General features: G+C 38.1%; 1 protein-coding gene across 15 annotated transcripts in view; it reads right to left on the reverse strand.

Moving 5' to 3' along the window:
- TRPM6 (transient receptor potential cation channel subfamily M member 6) overlaps nucleotides 1-19,051 on the reverse strand; it is a 228,844-nt gene that overhangs the window by 73,846 nt on the left and 135,947 nt on the right. For all 15 annotated transcript variants that reach the window (XR_014822855.1, XR_014822850.1, XR_014822858.1 and 12 more), the window contains 9 exons: nucleotides 16,158-16,326; nucleotides 14,200-14,323; nucleotides 11,848-11,920; nucleotides 11,632-11,732; nucleotides 10,223-10,357; nucleotides 9,118-9,171; nucleotides 5,986-6,126; nucleotides 3,741-3,875; nucleotides 1,154-1,434 (listed from right to left, as the gene is read on the reverse strand). Coding sequence is in view for 10 of the 15 variants with exons in the window: in XM_084987940.1 (XP_084844066.1) it covers nucleotides 1,154-1,434; nucleotides 3,741-3,875; nucleotides 5,986-6,126; nucleotides 9,118-9,171; nucleotides 10,223-10,357; nucleotides 11,632-11,732; nucleotides 11,848-11,920; nucleotides 14,200-14,323; nucleotides 16,158-16,326 (1,213 nt within the window). In the remaining 5 variants the exon portion in view is untranslated. The remainder of the gene's footprint in view (nucleotides 1-1,153; nucleotides 1,435-3,740; nucleotides 3,876-5,985; nucleotides 6,127-9,117; nucleotides 9,172-10,222; nucleotides 10,358-11,631; nucleotides 11,733-11,847; nucleotides 11,921-14,199; nucleotides 14,324-16,157; nucleotides 16,327-19,051) is intronic.

The raw sequence follows: 19,051 nt of genomic DNA on the forward strand, positions 1-19,051 counted from the left end.
TTGCTGCTTAGGAAATGGATTGTTCTCCCTTTCCTGGAGCAAGAGTTGGAGAGGGTTTCCACAGAAGCATAGAGAATTTGGCTTACACCAGGAGTGCATGAGATATTTATGGGGAGAAGTGACCCCACACAAGACAAGCTATACATGATTTGGTTTGGGGCTTCCTAATAAGACCAAATAAAGAATTTTTTTGACAGAAAAGACTATTTAAAAACATATAACCATTCAAGGAAAAGCTGTGGAAACTCCTCCTACCCCCTCAACCCTCGCCTGTTTAAAAAGATTTTACAAAATATACAGATGACTTAAGTAAGAAGCTAGCTGTGGAAACACTCCCAGGTGATTTTCTGGAAGGTTGTTTCTCTAAAAAGTAGATACTGTCATTCTCTGGAATTTTTTGATCAAAATTATAAATAAGTTTCTATTAATTCTAGCTTCCCTTCCTTCCCTACTTCTATAATGCTTTAATCAGAAAGTCAAACATGTCTAACTTTTCTATATTCCACTATCACTCTCTGGTAATTTAATACATAATATATTTATTTGTTTTCCTGCCTGAGAGGTACTTAAAGTAAACAATTTTTTTTTTTTTTTTAGGGCTGCATTCACGGCATATGGAGTTTCCCAGGCTAGGGATCGAATCGGAGCTGCAGCCATTGGCCTACACCACAGCCACCAGCAATGCAGGATCCGAGATGTGTCTGCAACCTACACCACAGTTCACAGCCAACACTGGATCTTAACCCACTGAGCAAGGCCAGGTATCCAACCTGCATCCTCCTGGATGTTAGTCAGGTTTGTTAACCGCTGAGCCATGACGGGAACTCCAACAACAAAGTATTGATATAATGGTATCAAAGAGTTTGAGAGCTAGCAGGGACTTTCAAAATCACTCCAGTTAAGAAAGTTCTGAAATCTGGTCAAGTGACTTGACAATTAGCGAGAAGCTGAACTAGGACTAGAACCCAAGACTCCTGACTTGAAGCCCACTTCTCTTCCCCTTATTCATCAAGACTTTTATTTATGAAAGAGTCTATGAAACACATGGTTCCAAGTCTACTTGTCTGACAAGTTCTAAGGTGAGGGAGATAAATGTGTCTAACCATTTTAAGAACTGTTGATGTTTAATATCAAGTGAAAAGAAAACTCCTACTTTGAGTAATTTTTCAGCTCTTCTGAGGCATCATCCACCATGTTGCTCTCCTTGGCTTCGCGGGCCATTGCTCGGTAGAGTATACAAGCAATCACTGCCTTGACCGTGGCCTCCTCTCCATGCTGCCAGAAGAACATGGCCATCTTCTGCCTTTTCATGAGCACAGCCCACACCAGCAGGTCATTGTAAGGATAAATAAAGCCAGTAGACTCAGAGTCATCCGATACATTTTGTTCTTCTTTTGACTTCTTCTTTGACTTATGAAGGGCTACAGACTTTTCCTGTCAGAATATAAAAAAGGAATAGGTTTCCCAATAATCAGATGCAGGATGATCTATCTGATGAAACACATCAGGTATATTAGAAATATTTTTAAATCACTGAAAAGAGATGGACATAATATAGAACTTTATAAACCAGAAACCAAAATTTTGCCCTTTTATTAATCTTCTTCTTTTTGTATCCAATAGTTCCAGGATCTCTAGGCTGAGATGCCTTAAGTTCACTTAGCCCAAGTTAAAACACCATACCTTTGGAATACAGCCACTAACTATATGACAATTTTCAATTTTTCATGGAAATGGGCTTAAAAAAACATACTGGATAAATGGGAACAATTCAAAACCTCTAGCCTCATCTTACATATAGATTCATTATTTTTCTCTTAGAAAAAAAGAGTCACTAGTATTGCCAACATTCATCCAAATAGACTGGTTTTAATTTTGCTCTCCTTTATTCTGACTCTATTCCTCTAGTGATAACAGATAATGATGAAATCCTATTCTCTACCTGGTAAACCCACCCTTCAACACTCATCTCAAAACTCATTTTCTAACTCCCCAGAGTCTCCTATATCATTCTATAGGTGTCTCTATTTCCATGCTCATCATACTGCACTGTGGTTATTACTTTGGGAGGGTGGAGCCATTTCTCAATCATCATTAATATCTTCTCCAACACACCTGCAGCTCAAATTCAACCAAATGTCCAAAATAATGTCTGGCAAATAATAAGATTTAAAAATTATTCTTTTTAATTAAAGGGTAACATAGCAAAAATTATAATAAGCTTCCTTTACTTCTATAAATAAAGGGAATTCATGTCATTGATGAGGACCAAGGGTAGTTTTATGAAGTATCTTTTCATTCTAAGAGCTATGAAAAGCAAACCTATTTCAGCCAACATAGGAACAATTTGTATGGAAACTCTTGAACAAAAGCATTCATTCCCCAAAGGAAAGTGGGATTGAGGTAGTACAGGGAAGGGGACATAACACTGCTCATTCACACAAACACACACACATAAGTACACACACACACACACACACACACACACACACGCTATAATTATCATACTGTAATTGGGCTGCAATTGGTTTCAAAAAAGCCTCAAAGAAGAAAAAAGAAGATTCCAAGGAATGGATAAAGAAGATGTGGTACATATATACAATGGATTATTGCTCAGCCATAAAAAAGAATGAAATCATGCCATACGCAGCAACATGGATAGACTTATAAATTATCATACTAATGATAAGTGAATTTAGACAATGAAAGACAAACATCATATGATATCAATTACATGTGGAAGCTAAAAAAAAGTATACAAATGAACTTATTTCAGAACAGAAACAGATTCACAGACTTTGAAAAACTTATGGCTACCAAAGGGGACATGTGGGTAGAAGGGAGGCATGGACTGGGGGTTTGGGATTGGCATATGCACACTGAGTTATGTGGAATGACTGGCCAAGGGGGACCCGCTGTATAACACAAGGAACTCTACCCAATATTCAGTGCTAATACATGTGGGAAAAGAATCTGAAAGAGAATGAATGTGTGTACATGTATAACTGAATCACTTTGTTGTGTAGCAGAAATTATCACAACACTGAAAATTAACTACAATAAAGCTTTTAAAACAAATTAAAAAAAAAAAGAAGATGGAAAAAACAAAGAAACAGTCACCTCCAATTAGCATTGGGGAAAGAGGGATGAGGGTGCAATGTTGGGCTAATGGTTCCATTTAGTACCACCCCATGGAGCCTTCCTGAATGATCATCTGAACATAGCAGAAGTGGGAACAAGGAAGAAAGCCTGAAGTGCCAGCCCCAGCAATCATTTAGTTGCCTGTCCTGGGCGTTTGTACATCACCACTGCTAGAGAACAAACATACACCTTCTCATTTATGGTACTTGTAAATGGTCCCTCTCTTTGTGTCCCCCACTCTCAAACTTTAAATGAAGCAAAGATCTCAATCTACAAGAACAATTTTATTTTCAAATCTAAAAATAAAGTGGTGGAGTTCCCATCGTGGCTCAGGGGTTAATGAATCCGACTAGGAACCATGAGGTTGCAGGTTTGATCCCTGGCCTTGCTCAGTGGGCTAAGGATGTGGCATTGCCGTGGGCTATGGTGTAGGTCGCAGACACGACTCAGATCCCACATTGCTGTGGCTGTGGCTTAGGCCGGCAACAACAGCTCTGATTAGACCAATAGCCTGGGAACCTCCACAGGCTGAGGGTGTGGCCCTAGAAAAGACAAAAATAAGTAAATAAATAAATAAATAAATAAATAAAAAGTGGTACCTTGACTTTGTAAGGCTGGGCAGTTCTAATGAACTGGGAATGCAGTGTGCTTTCTGTAGATTCATTTCTATTTCCTGAGCGGTGTCTCCGGTGAAGAGGCGGCTGGGAAAGGCTTTGAGCAAAAGTGGTCACTTGCTGACATTTATTTCATTTTTGAAATAAAAAGGGAAAAAGATGATTATAGTGGTAACAATCAGCACTGTATTTCTAGACAACAATACAAGTAAATACGGTATTGTAGCCTACCAAATATCCAATGGTTCTGTATCTCATCAGTGATTCGTAATTACTTATCCAACAGGGGCCTCTCATGATTCTCCTTCTTACTAAACACATTTATTTTCTAGCATCTTAAAGAACATGTTCTTTTGTTCCCTATTATATATCTGCATTCCTTTTCTATGTGGAAATTCCATTAGAATCGATAGATGTTCTATATCTGGAACAAGTTCAGAACAGGCAATAAAGATTCACAGTTCTGATAAGAAAAGTTTCCCATTCACGGTTCCAAGGTTAAGCTTAAGTTAGAAAGTTACGGAATTTCTCCGGGTGTTATATATCACTACTGGAATTCCAGGGGCTTGGCCCGATAACAATGTAATTAATTGCTTGTCAGCATGAACCTTTCATCAATGAGAAACAAAAACAAAAGAAAGCATTCTTAAAGGGACTGACATAAAAATACATGATATAAACCGTAGGCTTTGAATTACTTTATTTATTTACAGTTTGTTTTACAGGTATAAATTAGACATAGAAGTGATATGATCCAGATTTTTAAAGATAATACTCAAATTATCATTATTATGTGAAACACAACTCATAGCATCACTTGTAATAATCATAATGACTATTACTATTAAGTAACTCTATACCCTTTAATACCAGTAATATGGTATTATTTTCCAGGTATTATTTTATTTAACCCTTGTGATAAATTTATAAAAGGGGTATTATAATATTATTCCCATTTTATAGATGATGAAACTGATACAGAGAGGTTACGTTTTTCACACAGCCACTGATGAGCAGAAGTAAGAGTCAGTCCAAATCTTTCTGACTCCAAACCATGTATTCCTAACTGTTGCTATCTAATTTATTACCAAACACAATAAACTCTGTATTTCTTCACTAGAAAAGAATCAAGAGAAATAGGGAATTTCGTACCCATTTCTAGAGAGGGTAATAGGGGGACCGGCCTAGGGTGCTCCCCACTGGACTGCATCGAGGCCAAGTCCTAAACCTGCCACTGGTAACCTCGCAGTAAGGCCAATTTTGTTTACATGAAGGAGCTGATACCTCAAGGCAACCCTATAATGAAGAACCTTTTCTCTCTGAGAGTGGGGTTTCATTCTGTTTGGTTTTCTCATCTCCTAAAGCTATGCTGGGTTTTCACTTCACCTCATTTTTTACAAATGAGAGTCAAAAGTAGCCTGTTATTCCAGACTTTTCATGTGATCTTATCCCAAAGTATTGTTCCAGTGTCATCCCTCACAACCTTCGGGAACTCCTTGTCCCTTGTCGCTGTAACACCGCACCCTGATGTCCCCGGTACTGTGCCTGTGTTCCTGCTCTCCTCTCAACCAAAAATGCCAACTACCTTTTCTAACATTTCCCTTATCTCCTGATAAGAAACAGGCTCTTCAGTTTGCTGATTGCCAATGGTAATTTTAGAAACAAGAAATGTTTTCTCTGCTAATTGACGAAACAGCAACTCTAATTTTACATCACTAGATTTTCAAAACTACTATGGAAAATAATACATGCGAAATATGTATTTTTACATGGTACTTCTGCATGCATCTTCCAATATAACCCCTACACAATTGTTCCAAGTGTGTCATCTCCAGGCTACAAGCTATTATGAGTTTATAGAGCTAACCCCATTAAGCTTTTCACTTCTGTATTTTCAAAAGAAAAAGAACTGATCATTTCTCTCTATAACATTTCTCACCACATACTTCTATGTCAGTATGGCACATTTTATATCCTGTTTTGTATTGTGACTAGTTATTCATAAATCTGTTTCCTCTAAGAGTTTCTAAACTTCCAACCTTTATGTCCATCTCAGGCCACCATGCCAGCATCTAGCACAGTAATTTCCATGTATCAGATATTCAGTAAATGCCAATAAATAAAATGTCCATGTTGGACACTCTTCCCATCTAATCTTCCAAGCCAAATTTCTTAAAGTATAACTCTTAGTAATCCTTAATTTTACTAGAGTACTTTTCAATTACATTACCTTATGTTTTCTGTAGAGGTTGTTGTACAGGGCTCTGAATTTTTTTCTAGTGTAGCTACTGCGATATGCTCCACCAATGAGGTATTCTATTACCAGTCCAATGTCAATCAATGTTATTCTGTAGACTGGGAGAAGGGTATGCTGAAACAAAAACATGTAATAAATTATAACTGTTAGTTCTCTTGTTCTTTTTTGCCATGTCACTAGAACATAACCAAATCAACTGCAATGAGAGACACGCCCTTCAATCATCTTTACAAAGTAATCGACAAATATGGCCAGCTGTTGATACAACTTGCTTGTTCAGACAGGAAAAAAAATACTTAGCCTTGATATGTTTTTAGTGTCATAGACACGGAATGTCTGCTTAAAAGAGCTCATTCGCTCTCTTTTAATTTCTCTCTCTCTCTCTCATGAAAACATACGCTTTAGAATAATATTTAAAGAGAATATAAAAGATTGTTTTTAGGAGTTCCCTTGTGGTGCAGTGGGTTAAGGATCCAGCGTTGTCACTGCTTGGGCTGCTGCTGTGGTGTGGGTTTGATCCCTGGCCTGGGAACTTCCACAAACCTAGAGTGTGGCCAAAAAAAAAAGATTGTTTTTAACTGGAAATGATAGAACTGCTACAACAAAAGTATAATCACTGGAGGTATAGTGGAGGATCCAAAATTAACATTAAGTTAAATCTTCAGCCCCTCTCTCTGTTGAAATGGCTGTAACACTTTGTACTACATCATACACAAAATAAGAATATGAAGGAAGTAAAACAAATAGAAATAAGGAAAGTGAAACGGCAGAACAAAATGAGCTCTCAAACCATGACCAAATTTTATGGTTGGTAGGAAGCATGAGCAGCAGATTATGTACACAGTACACAGGTCTGAGTCTAAATGAAAATTATCTCCAGAGTTCCTGTCATGGTTCAGCTATAACAAAACTGACTAGGATTCATGAGGATGCAAGTTTTATCCCTGGCCTCAATCAGTGTGTTAAGGGTCTGGCATTGCCGTGGGCTTCAGTGTAGGTCGTAGACACACCCTGGATCCCCTATTGCTGTGGCTGATGTATTGTAGGCCTGCAGCTGTAGCTCTGATTCAACCCCTAGATTGGAGCTTCCATATGCTGCAGATGTGACTCTAAAAAAGTAAAATAAAATAAAATAAAACAAAGCAAAATAACATGAACAGATTGTGAATAATGTTCACAAAGCTTTGAACAAGAACGACATTTACATATATAAATACAGCACAGAGAACTCTATGCAATATTCTGTGATAATATATTTGAGAAAAGAATCTAAAAGAGAATGAATGTATGTATAACTGAATCACTTTGCTATACAGCAGAAATTATCAAACATTATAAATCAACTATGCTTCAATAAAACCTGAAAATATGAAAAAAGAAAGATGGTTACACATATAAATAAATGTAAAGAATTTCTCTTTTTCACATTCACAATTTACTTTTTTCAAGAAACACAAATAATGTTCTTATTTGCTGCTAGCTAAAAGCATATTTAACTGTTTCATTCCTTTTTCTTCAGCTTACTGTGATAGAATGAGAGTTGAAGGAAATAATCTAAGGAAAATCATTTTCACTTAGCTTCAGTCAATGCAAACTCAATTTACATCAGCATGTGCAGTTTTGTTTATGACTAATTTGCCAACTAAATGTCTTCCTCCACAATCCTTTCACCTTGGCTCTTCCACTTAGTAATCAGAAAGGCCACAATTTCTCCATCAAGATACCAGACTTAAAATATAAATAAATAAATTTTTAAAATTCAAAAAAGTATAAAAATTAAATAAAACATCAAAAAAGATACTAGACTTCAAAAAAAATGACAGAAGAATTTTTTAAAATGTGCTGCAGATGGATCTTAATCACAATGACAAAAAAACAATACTCCCAGTTTTCAGCAGGTGTAATTAAGAGAAGTTTCTTGGTAATTAAAAGAGAAGGAAAAAAATTAAAAGAGAAGGAATTAAGGCATAAACGTCTGTCAGAGTTGCAAAGTTTTGGTAAGTAATGGGGATCAGATGATTTTAGTTCTGATTTAACTAGAAGTTCAATGAGAACACCATGAACAAAATACAAGCAAAGGTACAGAGCAGAGGGATCCACCCTGGCTCCCTAGAACAGTGCTTAGATTCATAGAAATGAGAGTGCCCAAGTGACCACTCAGAGCTAGACCAATAACAAAAACAAAGGAAATCACATAAAATCCTTCAATAAAGACAAGAGAACCAGGAAGTTTCTCTATTTTCAGCAGGTATTATTATCATCATTGGCAATACTATTGTATCATGTTGAGCTAAAATTCTCCTTGGAAGTTTCTATGTCTCCAGTAGATCTTTTATAACAGAAAATAATTATTGGCTAATGCCCCTTACTTGGTAGGTCAAATCTTTAAAAATACAAAGCAAATAAGGACATGGAAACAACCCAAATGTCCATCGACAGATGATTGGATTCGGAAGATGTGGTATATATACACAATGGAATACTACTCAGCCATAAAAAAGAATGACATAATGCCATTTGCAGCAACATGGATGGAACTAGAGAATCTCATCCTGAGTGAAATGAGCCAGAAAGTCAAAGACAAATACCATATGATATCACTTATAACTGGAATCTAATATCCAGCACAAATAAATTATCTCCACAGAAAAGAAAATCATGGACTTGGAAAATAGACTTGTGGCTGCCTGATGGGAGAAGGAGGGAGTGGGAGGGATCAGGAGCCTGGGCTTATCAGACACAACTTGGAATAGATTTACAAGGAGATCCTGCTGAGTAGCATTGAGAACTACGTCTAGATACTAATATTGCAACAGAACAAAGGGTGGGGGAAAAAAAAGATGGTATACATGTAAGGATAACTTGATCCCCTTGCTGTACAGTGGGAAAAAAAATAAATTATAAAAAAATAATAAAAAATAATAATAATAAAAAGAAGGAAAAATATGAGCGTGGTTTAGTGATGAAATTATTCAGAGTCATGGGTGAGGAGTGCAGGTAATTTGCTAGCTAATTCAATTCTCATACTACAAAGAAAAAATTGCTAACACTTCACCACAAAGCTAAGACAATACAAGAATTTTAACACCTTCATAATTAGGTTACCTGTTTTACATCTCGGACAAGATGATGCAAGAGCATATTAGTTGGTCCTTGTTTCTATAATGAAGAACAAAAATAAGAATTTTAATTACCTTTTAATTACCATGTGTTAGGGAGGAAAAACACACTTTGTTTCAGAATGCATCATAATCCAGAACACTGAAAATTTTCTTCAACTTCAGTAATGAAGCTTAAGCCAAATTAATTCTAAGCAAGTTCCTTCCCAAGAGACGATATAATTAGATGAAGATATTTTTCAATGCAAGACATATCTATCTAGGTAGTAAGGCTTTAATTAACTTTACATAGCAAGAGGCAGGAATAAATTTTAACAAATCTATAACCATCCTTTATTATATATAAATCACACAATTACATTCCATTAACAAATATTTATTGAACACTCAACCTGTTCATACAAGCTACTGAGGGATTCAATGAAGAATATAAATACTTTCTTCATAGAGGTTTTACAATCTCGTAAAAGAGAGTGAGGACCCTTTTACACCAAAAATAACCAACAATATAAATAGGTATACACTAAAAAGAGTGGTGAATAATGTGTATTATAGGAGCAGATGACTGTTCTGGAGTAATCGAGAAGACAGGACTTGAATAGGGCTTTGAAGAAAGGGTAAGATTCAACGGCAAGGACACATATCTTCAGAGAGGTGCATGGCTTCAGCAACTGGTGTTTTTACAATGAGTAAGCCAGTCTAGTTTCAATAAAGGGTTGTCATGGGAAAGCTGCACGAACGGAATTTTAACCATGGCCTTAGGTTGAGATGCTTCTAATTGCTCAATAAAGCAATTGTTCTTATTTACATCCCTGGCTTAAACTATGGTACTACTACCCTTTTTATTAAATTACTTCATGCTTCTATTCTGTATACTTAATTAAAGTGGAAAACACAAAAATGACCATAGGATAAAATAGATTTAGTAGGAATGTTTCTACTATGGTTGAAAAGGCTGTCTCTCTATAGGCTATCTTTATACCTGAATATTTAAGGAGACTTGAATATTCAAGATATAGCTAAAGCTAAATCATAAGCTAATTAATAAAGAAAGCTTAAGGTGGTAACTGATGGAATGTTTCAGTACTCACTGTATTATAGAGCTCTTCCAGTCGAGAGATGGTAAGAAAGCGATGGAGGTTCACTCCATATTCTATTAAGAGCTTCACAAAATCCACCCGATCCATCACTAAAGCATCTAACATTGCTTGTTCCAGTGAGCCAGGCTTCAGAGGGCAGAAATAAATGAAACACAGAGACAATTAAGAAAGTATAAATAACTAAAGAATTACATGTATTTGAACTCAAAACTATACAGATAAAATAACCATAAAATACAATCTCGCTGAGAAATGTCCAGGACCAACCTAAAGATGTAACAAAAAGAAGGGCATTCCCATTGTGGCGCAGCAGAAACAAATATAATTAGCAACAATGAGGATATGGGTTCAATCCCTGGCCTAGCTCAGTGAGTTAAGGATCCAGCATTGCCTTCAGCTGTGGTGTAGTTTGCAGATGTGGCTTTGATCCCTTGTTGCTGTGGTTGTGGCGCAGACTGGCAGCTGTAGCTCTGATTCACCCCCTCGCCTGGGAACTTCCATATGCCTCGGGTGTGGCCCTAAAAAGGAAAAGATGTAACAAAAAGTAAACTGAAGGCATAAAAGACATCTTGAATAAATCTGTTATCAGATGGGAAGATTGACTATGGTAAAGATCTCGATGCTTCCCATATTAATGTTTGAGTTTAATAAAATTCTAAAAAAAAATTCTTGGTTTCTCCTTTTTTTTTTTTTTTTTTTTTTTTTTGGTAACTTGGCATGTTCCCATTCAAACTATACTTGACTTCCAGGTAAAATGGCAAATTAAATACACCCATATACTTTTTATGCCTACCTAAAACTCCACTAAAATTATAGTAAATAGATTTAAAAAAAAAAAAAAAGAAAAGAAATGAATCCACAAGAACAAGGAGGTCAAAAGTGAAACATTTTAGAAGCTGGAAAGCCGGTGGTCAAGTGGTAATTGGCTTAGCAGTCCCTAAAAAGCTGAAAATGGAAAAAAGTCCAGAGCTGAACAAATTTATGCCACAGAATTCTGGCAGCATAAATGGCTAATGTTGGGACCTTCCTGGCATCTTCTCGTATTAACTTCCCTAACAGTAGCAGCAACTTTTGAGACAGAGGATTAGAGGATTCCTTTCTGGTACTGCAACTAGTACAGGAGAAAGTAAGAAATATACTAACCTCCCAGGCCCCCCAACAAATGGGAGCCAGATCACCCTACTGCAAAGCCCAAGCCTACAATGTCAGAATTTCTAAGTAGCTTGTTTTGAGGGAGGCAAAATAGATAAGCATCTTCGCTATCCCTGGGCACCCAGCCTCAGAGACGCTACCCTCACCCCTCCCCAAACCAGTCTATCTTTCCTCCAATTTAATCTTTTGCCCCTCCTAACAAACTAAACACACAACATGTCTTACAAATAACTTCATTTTCATTATACCTTCCAATGTTGTCCATGAATTAGGATATGTTTCTTGGCAATGTCCATCCTGTCCCAAGCCATTGCCAGATTTAATTGTTCTGATGCTGATAAATTTGTGCCTAGGGTAGAAAAAAGCAATCACATATTCTGTTTAAAATATCAACATAAAAAGCACAAAGTGCCATGGAATGTAGAGAAAAAGAGGAAAAACTGTAAACTTATTTAGACACTCACGCTTTAGCAGAGCTGTTAGGATTGCTAAATCAAGGTCCTGTGACTCCTCAGAATCAGCATCAAATATGATAATCTAAAACAGATGAAAAACAAATTCATACATTTTGGAAACTGGCGAAGAAATGCTTTCAAAAGTAAATACTCTTGAGCTAATAAATCAAGGAAAAAATTCTTCGTCAATGTCAAAATTATAAAGCTAGAAATGTTTTTACTAATAAAAGAGAAAAAACTTTTAAGTAGAGTAATGAAGAATTATATACATGCAGGAACAAAAAAAAAAAAGAAAAATTTTAGGTATCCTAGAGAAAATATATGTGAAAGAATATTACTATATTGACTTACTATTCACATGCTATAATGAAAAGAAACTCAGTGTTAATTTCTCATGTAAAGAAAACTATTCCTGGAGTTCCTGTTATGGCGCAGCAGAAAAGAATCTGACTAGGAACCATGAGGTTTCGGGTTCGATCCCTGGCCTTGCTCAGTGGGTTAAGGATCCGGTGTTGTTGTGAGCTGTGGTGTAGGTCGCAGACGCAGCTCAGATGTAGTGTTGCTGTGGCTGTGGCATAGGCCAGTGGCTATAGCTCTGATTTGACCCCGAGCCTGGGAACTTCCATATGCCGAGGGTGTGGCCCTAAAAAGCAAAATAAAAAAACAAACAAAAACTACTTCTTATTTTGAATGGATATGATATGAGATCCTTCTGTTCACAAAGCTTTAGAACTAAGACTTTTGCTTTGTAATGAGAAATGAATCCTTAAGGATTTGTCGTAAAATAAGTGAGGCAATTACAATGTACCCAGTGAACAAGTACAATGGATGGAACAGACACCCTCACAGTGTCAAAGTGCCCAGTGCCTCCTGGAGTGCAACTGATTTTTTTAAAAAAACAAATAAGGACATTATTTATGATTACAAAAGCTCTCCTGCTATTAATGAATGTTTCTCAGTCTTTTCGGATGAAAATACATTACATGGTAGAGGGAGCTGTTCAACAAAAAAGAGCCAAGATTGCAAAGTTCTAGCCCCAGAGAGGCCACTAACTAGTCAGTTCTGGTTATATCTTAAAGCCACTGCATCTCAGGTTCCTAAACCACAAGACGAGAGGAACTAAATAATCTCTAAAGTCTCATAAGGATAGAAAAATTATGCTTCTATAATTCACACCCTTGACCTAACAGCCCCTTCATATGCATGAATATAATCAACCCTCAACTGTGTAGGAGCTGAGAACCTAATTTCTATAACCTGAAAACCCTTAGTTGCCTCTTCTTGCTCCCTCTTGATTATTACACCGCTTCTTGGTCACTCTCTTCGATGAAAGGAAGAGGTAAATATAAGGGTGATCTATTTAACATGTCCTTTTCTCAACCTACTGACTTAGTGTGGGAAACATAAACCGTGCACACGATTTCAATTGTTGAGTACAAGTTTCAGTTCTCCTATTTCATAAATGTATAACTCTGGCCAAATCGCTTAAATTCTCTAGGCTTTAGCTTCATAATCTCTGAAAGTAAAATAAAAAATCACTGCCACTCATGGAGCTATTTCAGTTGAAAAGATACACACTGAAAGCACATTGCTAATTGTAGACATGGTTGTTATTTGTCTTGTTATTAGGTCAACTAAAATCCCCAAGGGTTTTTCACATCCCTTTAGCCATGCTCAGTCTAGACTGAACTTCTTCAATCCGTTTTTTTTTTTGAGTCCAGGTGCATTAGAATTACCAAAATCTTGTATGATCTGGGAAAATCACTATGAATCATAACATGCTTGCTATATTTACTATAACTGTCAGCTAAGTTATATATATATCATCCAAGTCAGTGACAAAAAATTTTGACCAAAGTACCCTAAAACACTAAAATCTTTTCTTGAATCTGTATCATATTCCTAGCCCATAGTCTGTAGCTTCCTTCTTCTGAGAGTATATTCTCACATTTCCACGATCCACTACATCTCCAGTGACCTCCTGTAGGATATACTGAAGTTACTCTGATATGTTCATCTAAGCCCACAGACTATGTGAGACATGGAACTGTTCCTTTTCCCTCCTAAAATATTTATGTGTCATTTTCACTCAATTTGATCACTTTTCTGTAATATTGTTATATTATCTAAGTGCTTTCGCCCAGGTACCAGGAATTTGAAGAATGGTGGGAGGCGGGGGGGTGGGGTGGGGGTGAGGAGGAAGGAACAAGAAGCCAAGTTTCATCAACGTCAGGGTCAAGTTCTGTGGAGTTATATATAATATCAAGGTAAAAATGAAAAAAAAAAAGTGAAAATAAATATCAGAGTTGTTAGACAGCCGCGTTTTTTACATCGGTTGAGTCATCAACTCATCATACTCACAGAATCCCTGTGCACCATACACTCCATTAGAATTTGGAAAAGGTGCTTAGACTGTTTAAGACTAAAGTTGAAAGTGTTCTGAATCATGCAGATGATCTCCTCCTTCACCTGAGGGCGCAGGGTCCTAGGGGAGAGAGGAATGGTAGTGACTGGACACAACGCAGAGAGGGAGATGAGCCAGAAATATCAACATAAGTACAACATCCCTGCAGCTGTTCCTTCCAACCTAGGTTTCTATGGACAGTTCTGCCAAAAGACAAATGCATGGGAAGCAAAGTAAAGCAGCACCACCAGGAAAAGGCTGAATAGAAAGGGAGAATAGGAGTTCCCGTCGTGGTGCGTCGGAAACGAATCCAACTAGGAATGAAGCCATTGCAGGTTCGATCCCTGGCTTCGCTCGGTGGATTATGGATCTGGTGTTGCTGTGAGCTATGGTGTAGGTCGCAGACAGGGCTCAGATCCTGCGTTGCTGTGGCCGTGGTGTAGGCCAGAGGCTACAGCTGTGGTTAGACTCCTAGCCTGGGATCCTCCATATGCAGCAGGTACAGCCTTAAAAAGACAGAAAAAAAAAAGAAAAAGAAAAAAGAAAGAAAGGGAGAATGGGCTGATCTGCCATGCTCCTGAGAAGGACGCCCTTGGGGCAGGGTTCTCAATCTCATATATTTCCAGGGGTCTGTGAAATTGCCAGAAGTTATGAGCATCATTCTTTTTTTTCTCTTTTTGCCTTTCCTAGCTAGGGCTGCTCCTGCAGCAAAAGGAGGTTCCCAGGCTAGGGGTCTAATCGGAGCTGCCGAGCCTGCGCCAGAGTCACAGCAACTTGGGATTTGAGCCTCCTCTGCAACCTACACCACAGCTCACAGCAACACCAGATCCTTAACCCACTGAGCAAGGCCAGAGACCAAATCCGCAACCTCATGGTTCCTAGTCAGATTCGTTAACCACTGAGCCACGACAGGAACTCCAAGCATCATAATTCTTAAAGAAGCTAAAACTCCAAAAGGTTCAAGAATCACTCATTTAGGATACCCTAAGGAAAGAGAGCGATTTAAAAGAACAGGAAGGGGTTAGAGGGTGGAGCAGAGGCTGAGGACTGAAAGGGGAGAGAAACTGTAAGGGAAAAGCCATCAGAGAACAATTATAACATAAGCTACAAATGAATGTTTATTAAATAAATTAGTGAGGTCATTTCAGTTTGTAATTGTACTTGCACAATAGAAATATCATGCTTCTGAAATTGGAAGAGTAACACTGAGTATAGGGATGGCTAGAAAAAAACTACCATATTGTTTTGAAAAAGAGAAAGAATTAAAACCTCGAAGAATTCAGTTGTGGCTCAGTGGTAATGAGCCCAACCAGTATCCATGAAGATGCAGGTTTGATTCCTGGCCTCGCTCAGTGGGTTAAGGATCCAGCATTGCCATGAACTGTGGTGTAGGTCACAGACATGGCTCAGATCTGGCATTGCTGTGACTGTGGCATAGGCCAGTGGCTACAGCTCCAATTCGACCCCTGGCCTGGGAACTTCCATATGCCATGAGTGTAGCCCTAAAAAAACAAAAACAACAACAACGAAAACTCAAGCAAGTACATCTTATGCTACAAAAAAATGTCAGAATGTCTATTTCCCAAATTTCTGCTATTTCTACAAACAGCAACTGAATTTGAAGGTGATCTGGGGCCACAGCAGTCTCTGCCCTCACTGCCCCTGGATGTTTTTTCTCTAAGCTGAAACAAGGCTCGAGGTCCTTGCAAGAGACAGGCCACTCTTCATATAAGGAGAGTAACTTGCATCTTTGGAGGGCATTTTGGTGTTGCTTTATAAATACAAAAACCACTGTAAAATGAACTCCAGTCTCTCCTCCAAGGATATCCAGCGCACATGAAAGCAGAGCTGGAAGAACTAAAATGGAAAAATAAGGAGTCAGCGGAGTTTCAGAAATGAACAGTCAACAACTCACCCCTCGTCTGCTAAGTGCTTGTGGGTAAAGGCCAGGAGGTCAGCGGCCCGGCCTGTGCCCTCACACACCACCACTGGGTCTTTGTCTTTCACAGTCTCCCACACCGAAAGGATGACGTTGGGACCACCTTCCACCACCAGTCCCACCACGGGCACGCCTTGTCTTGAGCCTATTTCAGATGAAAACATCAAACTGTTATAAAGGAACCTCAGCCAATGGGCAATTCTGATTTCCAGACACAAGTCTTTCAATGATCATATATATTCACTGCTTGCACTAGCCCCTCTCTCTTTGACTCAGGGCTTGCTTAGTTCAAGACCAAGCCAGAAGCTTGGACTTTAAATAAAAGTAGCACAAATGTGGTGAGAGCATCTTCTCCCAGTTAAAAAGGTAGCTAAAGGCTTTCAGTAATTAAAAAAAATAACAAGTAGTAGTTTTCAAGAAATTTTAACTTATTGTGGAAATTTTCAAATGCACCTAAAAGAAAATAGAATGATATAGTGGATCCCAATGTATCCACCACTTCCCTCCAAAAATAATCAAACCTTTGCTAATTCAATCAACTTTTAATAGTGGTGATTTTTTTTTTTTTTTTGATTTCTAGGTCTGAACCTGAGGCAGGAAATTCCCAGGCTAAGGGTCAAATCAGAGCTACAGCTGCCAGCCTCACCACAGCCAAGCCACGTCTGCAACCTACACCACAGTTCACGGCTATGCCGGATCCTTAACCCACTGAGGGAGGCCAGGAATCGAACCCGAATCCTCATGGATCCTAGTCGGGTTCCTTAACTGCTGAGCCACAAAGGAAACTCCTAATTGTGGTTATTTCTAAGAAGAGAATGGGATGGGTAACCTTCAAAGACTTAAAACATGGAGTTCCTGTCATGGCTCAGTGGTTAACGAACCCTACTAGTATCCATGAGGACACAGGTCAGTCCCTAGCCTTGCTCAGTGGGTTAAGGATCTGGTGTTGCCGTGAGCTGCTGTGTAGGTCGCAGATGCAGCTCCGATCCGGCATTGCTATGGCTCTGGCATAGGGCCACCACTATAGCTCCAATTTGACCCTAACCTGGGATCCTCTATATGCCACCGGACATTTTTTTTGTCTTTTGTTGCCGTGAGTTATGGTGTAGGTCGCAGACACAGATTAGATCTGGTGTTGCTGGGGCTGTGGCGTAGGCTGGTAGCTGCAGCTCTGATTTGCCCCTAGCCTGGAGCTTGCACATATCACGGGTGTGGCCCTAAAAAGACAAAAATAAATAGATAGATATTAAGTGAACAAAAGTTACAGCATGATATGCCCAGTATGATTTAAAACTTTAAAACCATATATGTGGATATATATTTTATATAAACATATGCACATATCTATATGTATATCATGTTATATGAATGACCAGAAAACTCCATAAGGATATACATCAAATTATTAACAGTGAAGAAGGAAGGGAAGGATTCAGGAATATGTAAACAGTTTATTCTACAGATTTCTCATTTAACTTTTACATCATATGTGTATTGATGTATTTAAATCAAATTTTTTTTTCAAAAGAAGGAAAAATCAGCAGGCAACACCCACACTCACATGTGAGCAACAGAAGACTTCATTCTGGGCCCCAGGTTCTGCAGCAACCTCCTCTGGCAATACCCCTCCCCTCACAGTGAGGAATCTACAGGGTCAAGGGTCAAGGGAAGGCTGTGCACACCCTCTTACAGGACAGCCTTGAAACCTAAAATCCTTGCTTCCAGGGGTTGCCTGAACCTCAAACCTGGCCTTTCAGCTAAATATGAAAAGGTAAAAGTATTGAACATTATTCTCATTTTTGATTTTTTCGTTTGTCTTTTTAGGGCCATGCCCACAGCATATGGAAGTTGCCAGGCTAGGGGTCGAATTGGAGCTACAACTGCCAGCCTACACACAGGCATAGCAATGCCAAATCTAAGCCACTTCTTCAACATACACTGGCTCATGGCAACACCAGAACCTCAACCCACTAAGGGAGGCCAGGGATTGAACTCACATCCTCACAGATACTAGTCGGGTTCATTACTGCTGAGCCACAACGTGACCTCCCTGTTGCTTTTTGTTCATGTCTGAGGCATGTGGAAGTTCCTGGGCCAGAATCAAACTGAAGCCACAGCAGTGGCAATGCTGAGTCCTTAATGGCTAGGCCACCAGAGAAACTCCTATCCTCTTGTTACTTTTGATTATTAGCTTAATTGAAAGTTTTTAAATATTTAAACTAGAGTACATGGGCTTCCATCGGTACTTACATCTGTCCTAACTCCACAAATGCTAAGAATGGGGGCCTGACAGCAGGCATCTAAATGCCTCGTTCACCATATTGAATTGCTTTGACATTTTCCTTCCTTTCCTTTTCCACACACCTCCACCTCCTTATTATTTTTTCTCTATCACTAAAAATGAAACCTAAGATACACCATCTGATAGGCATAGGGTTCTTTTAAGAACATTGTCTCGTAAAAACTAAATGGTGAAAATGGTTTCTTAAGGCATAATATCAATAGAAGAAAATTTAGATAAATATTTCCTTAATTATAAAAACATTGAAATCAATGGAAAAAACTTTTTAAAGAGAATGTCTTATATCCTTTATGATGAAATATTATGCAGCCATTAAAAATGTGCTGAATTATCCTTATTTTTAAGGAAATACATCCACCTTTAGTGGAAATGGATGAGAAGACAACAAAAGATATTATATGATCCCAGTGTACATTTTAAATGTTCTTTCCATATATATATATAAATATATATATTTATATATATATAAAACTTCTGAAAACATATGGATGAGAAAATTAAAGGATGTTTATTTTTGATAGTGAGGTTATGGAAAGCTTCCTTCTGTGTTTTCTTTCTGTAACTGAAT

Source organism: Sus scrofa, chromosome 1 (assembly GCF_054392235.1).
Source record: "Sus scrofa isolate SSC_HxYL_T2T_F1_AM1 chromosome 1, Sscrofa_HxYL_maternal_Yorkshire_Landrace_v2.0, whole genome shotgun sequence".
Lineage (NCBI taxonomy): Eukaryota > Metazoa > Chordata > Mammalia > Artiodactyla > Suidae > Sus > Sus scrofa.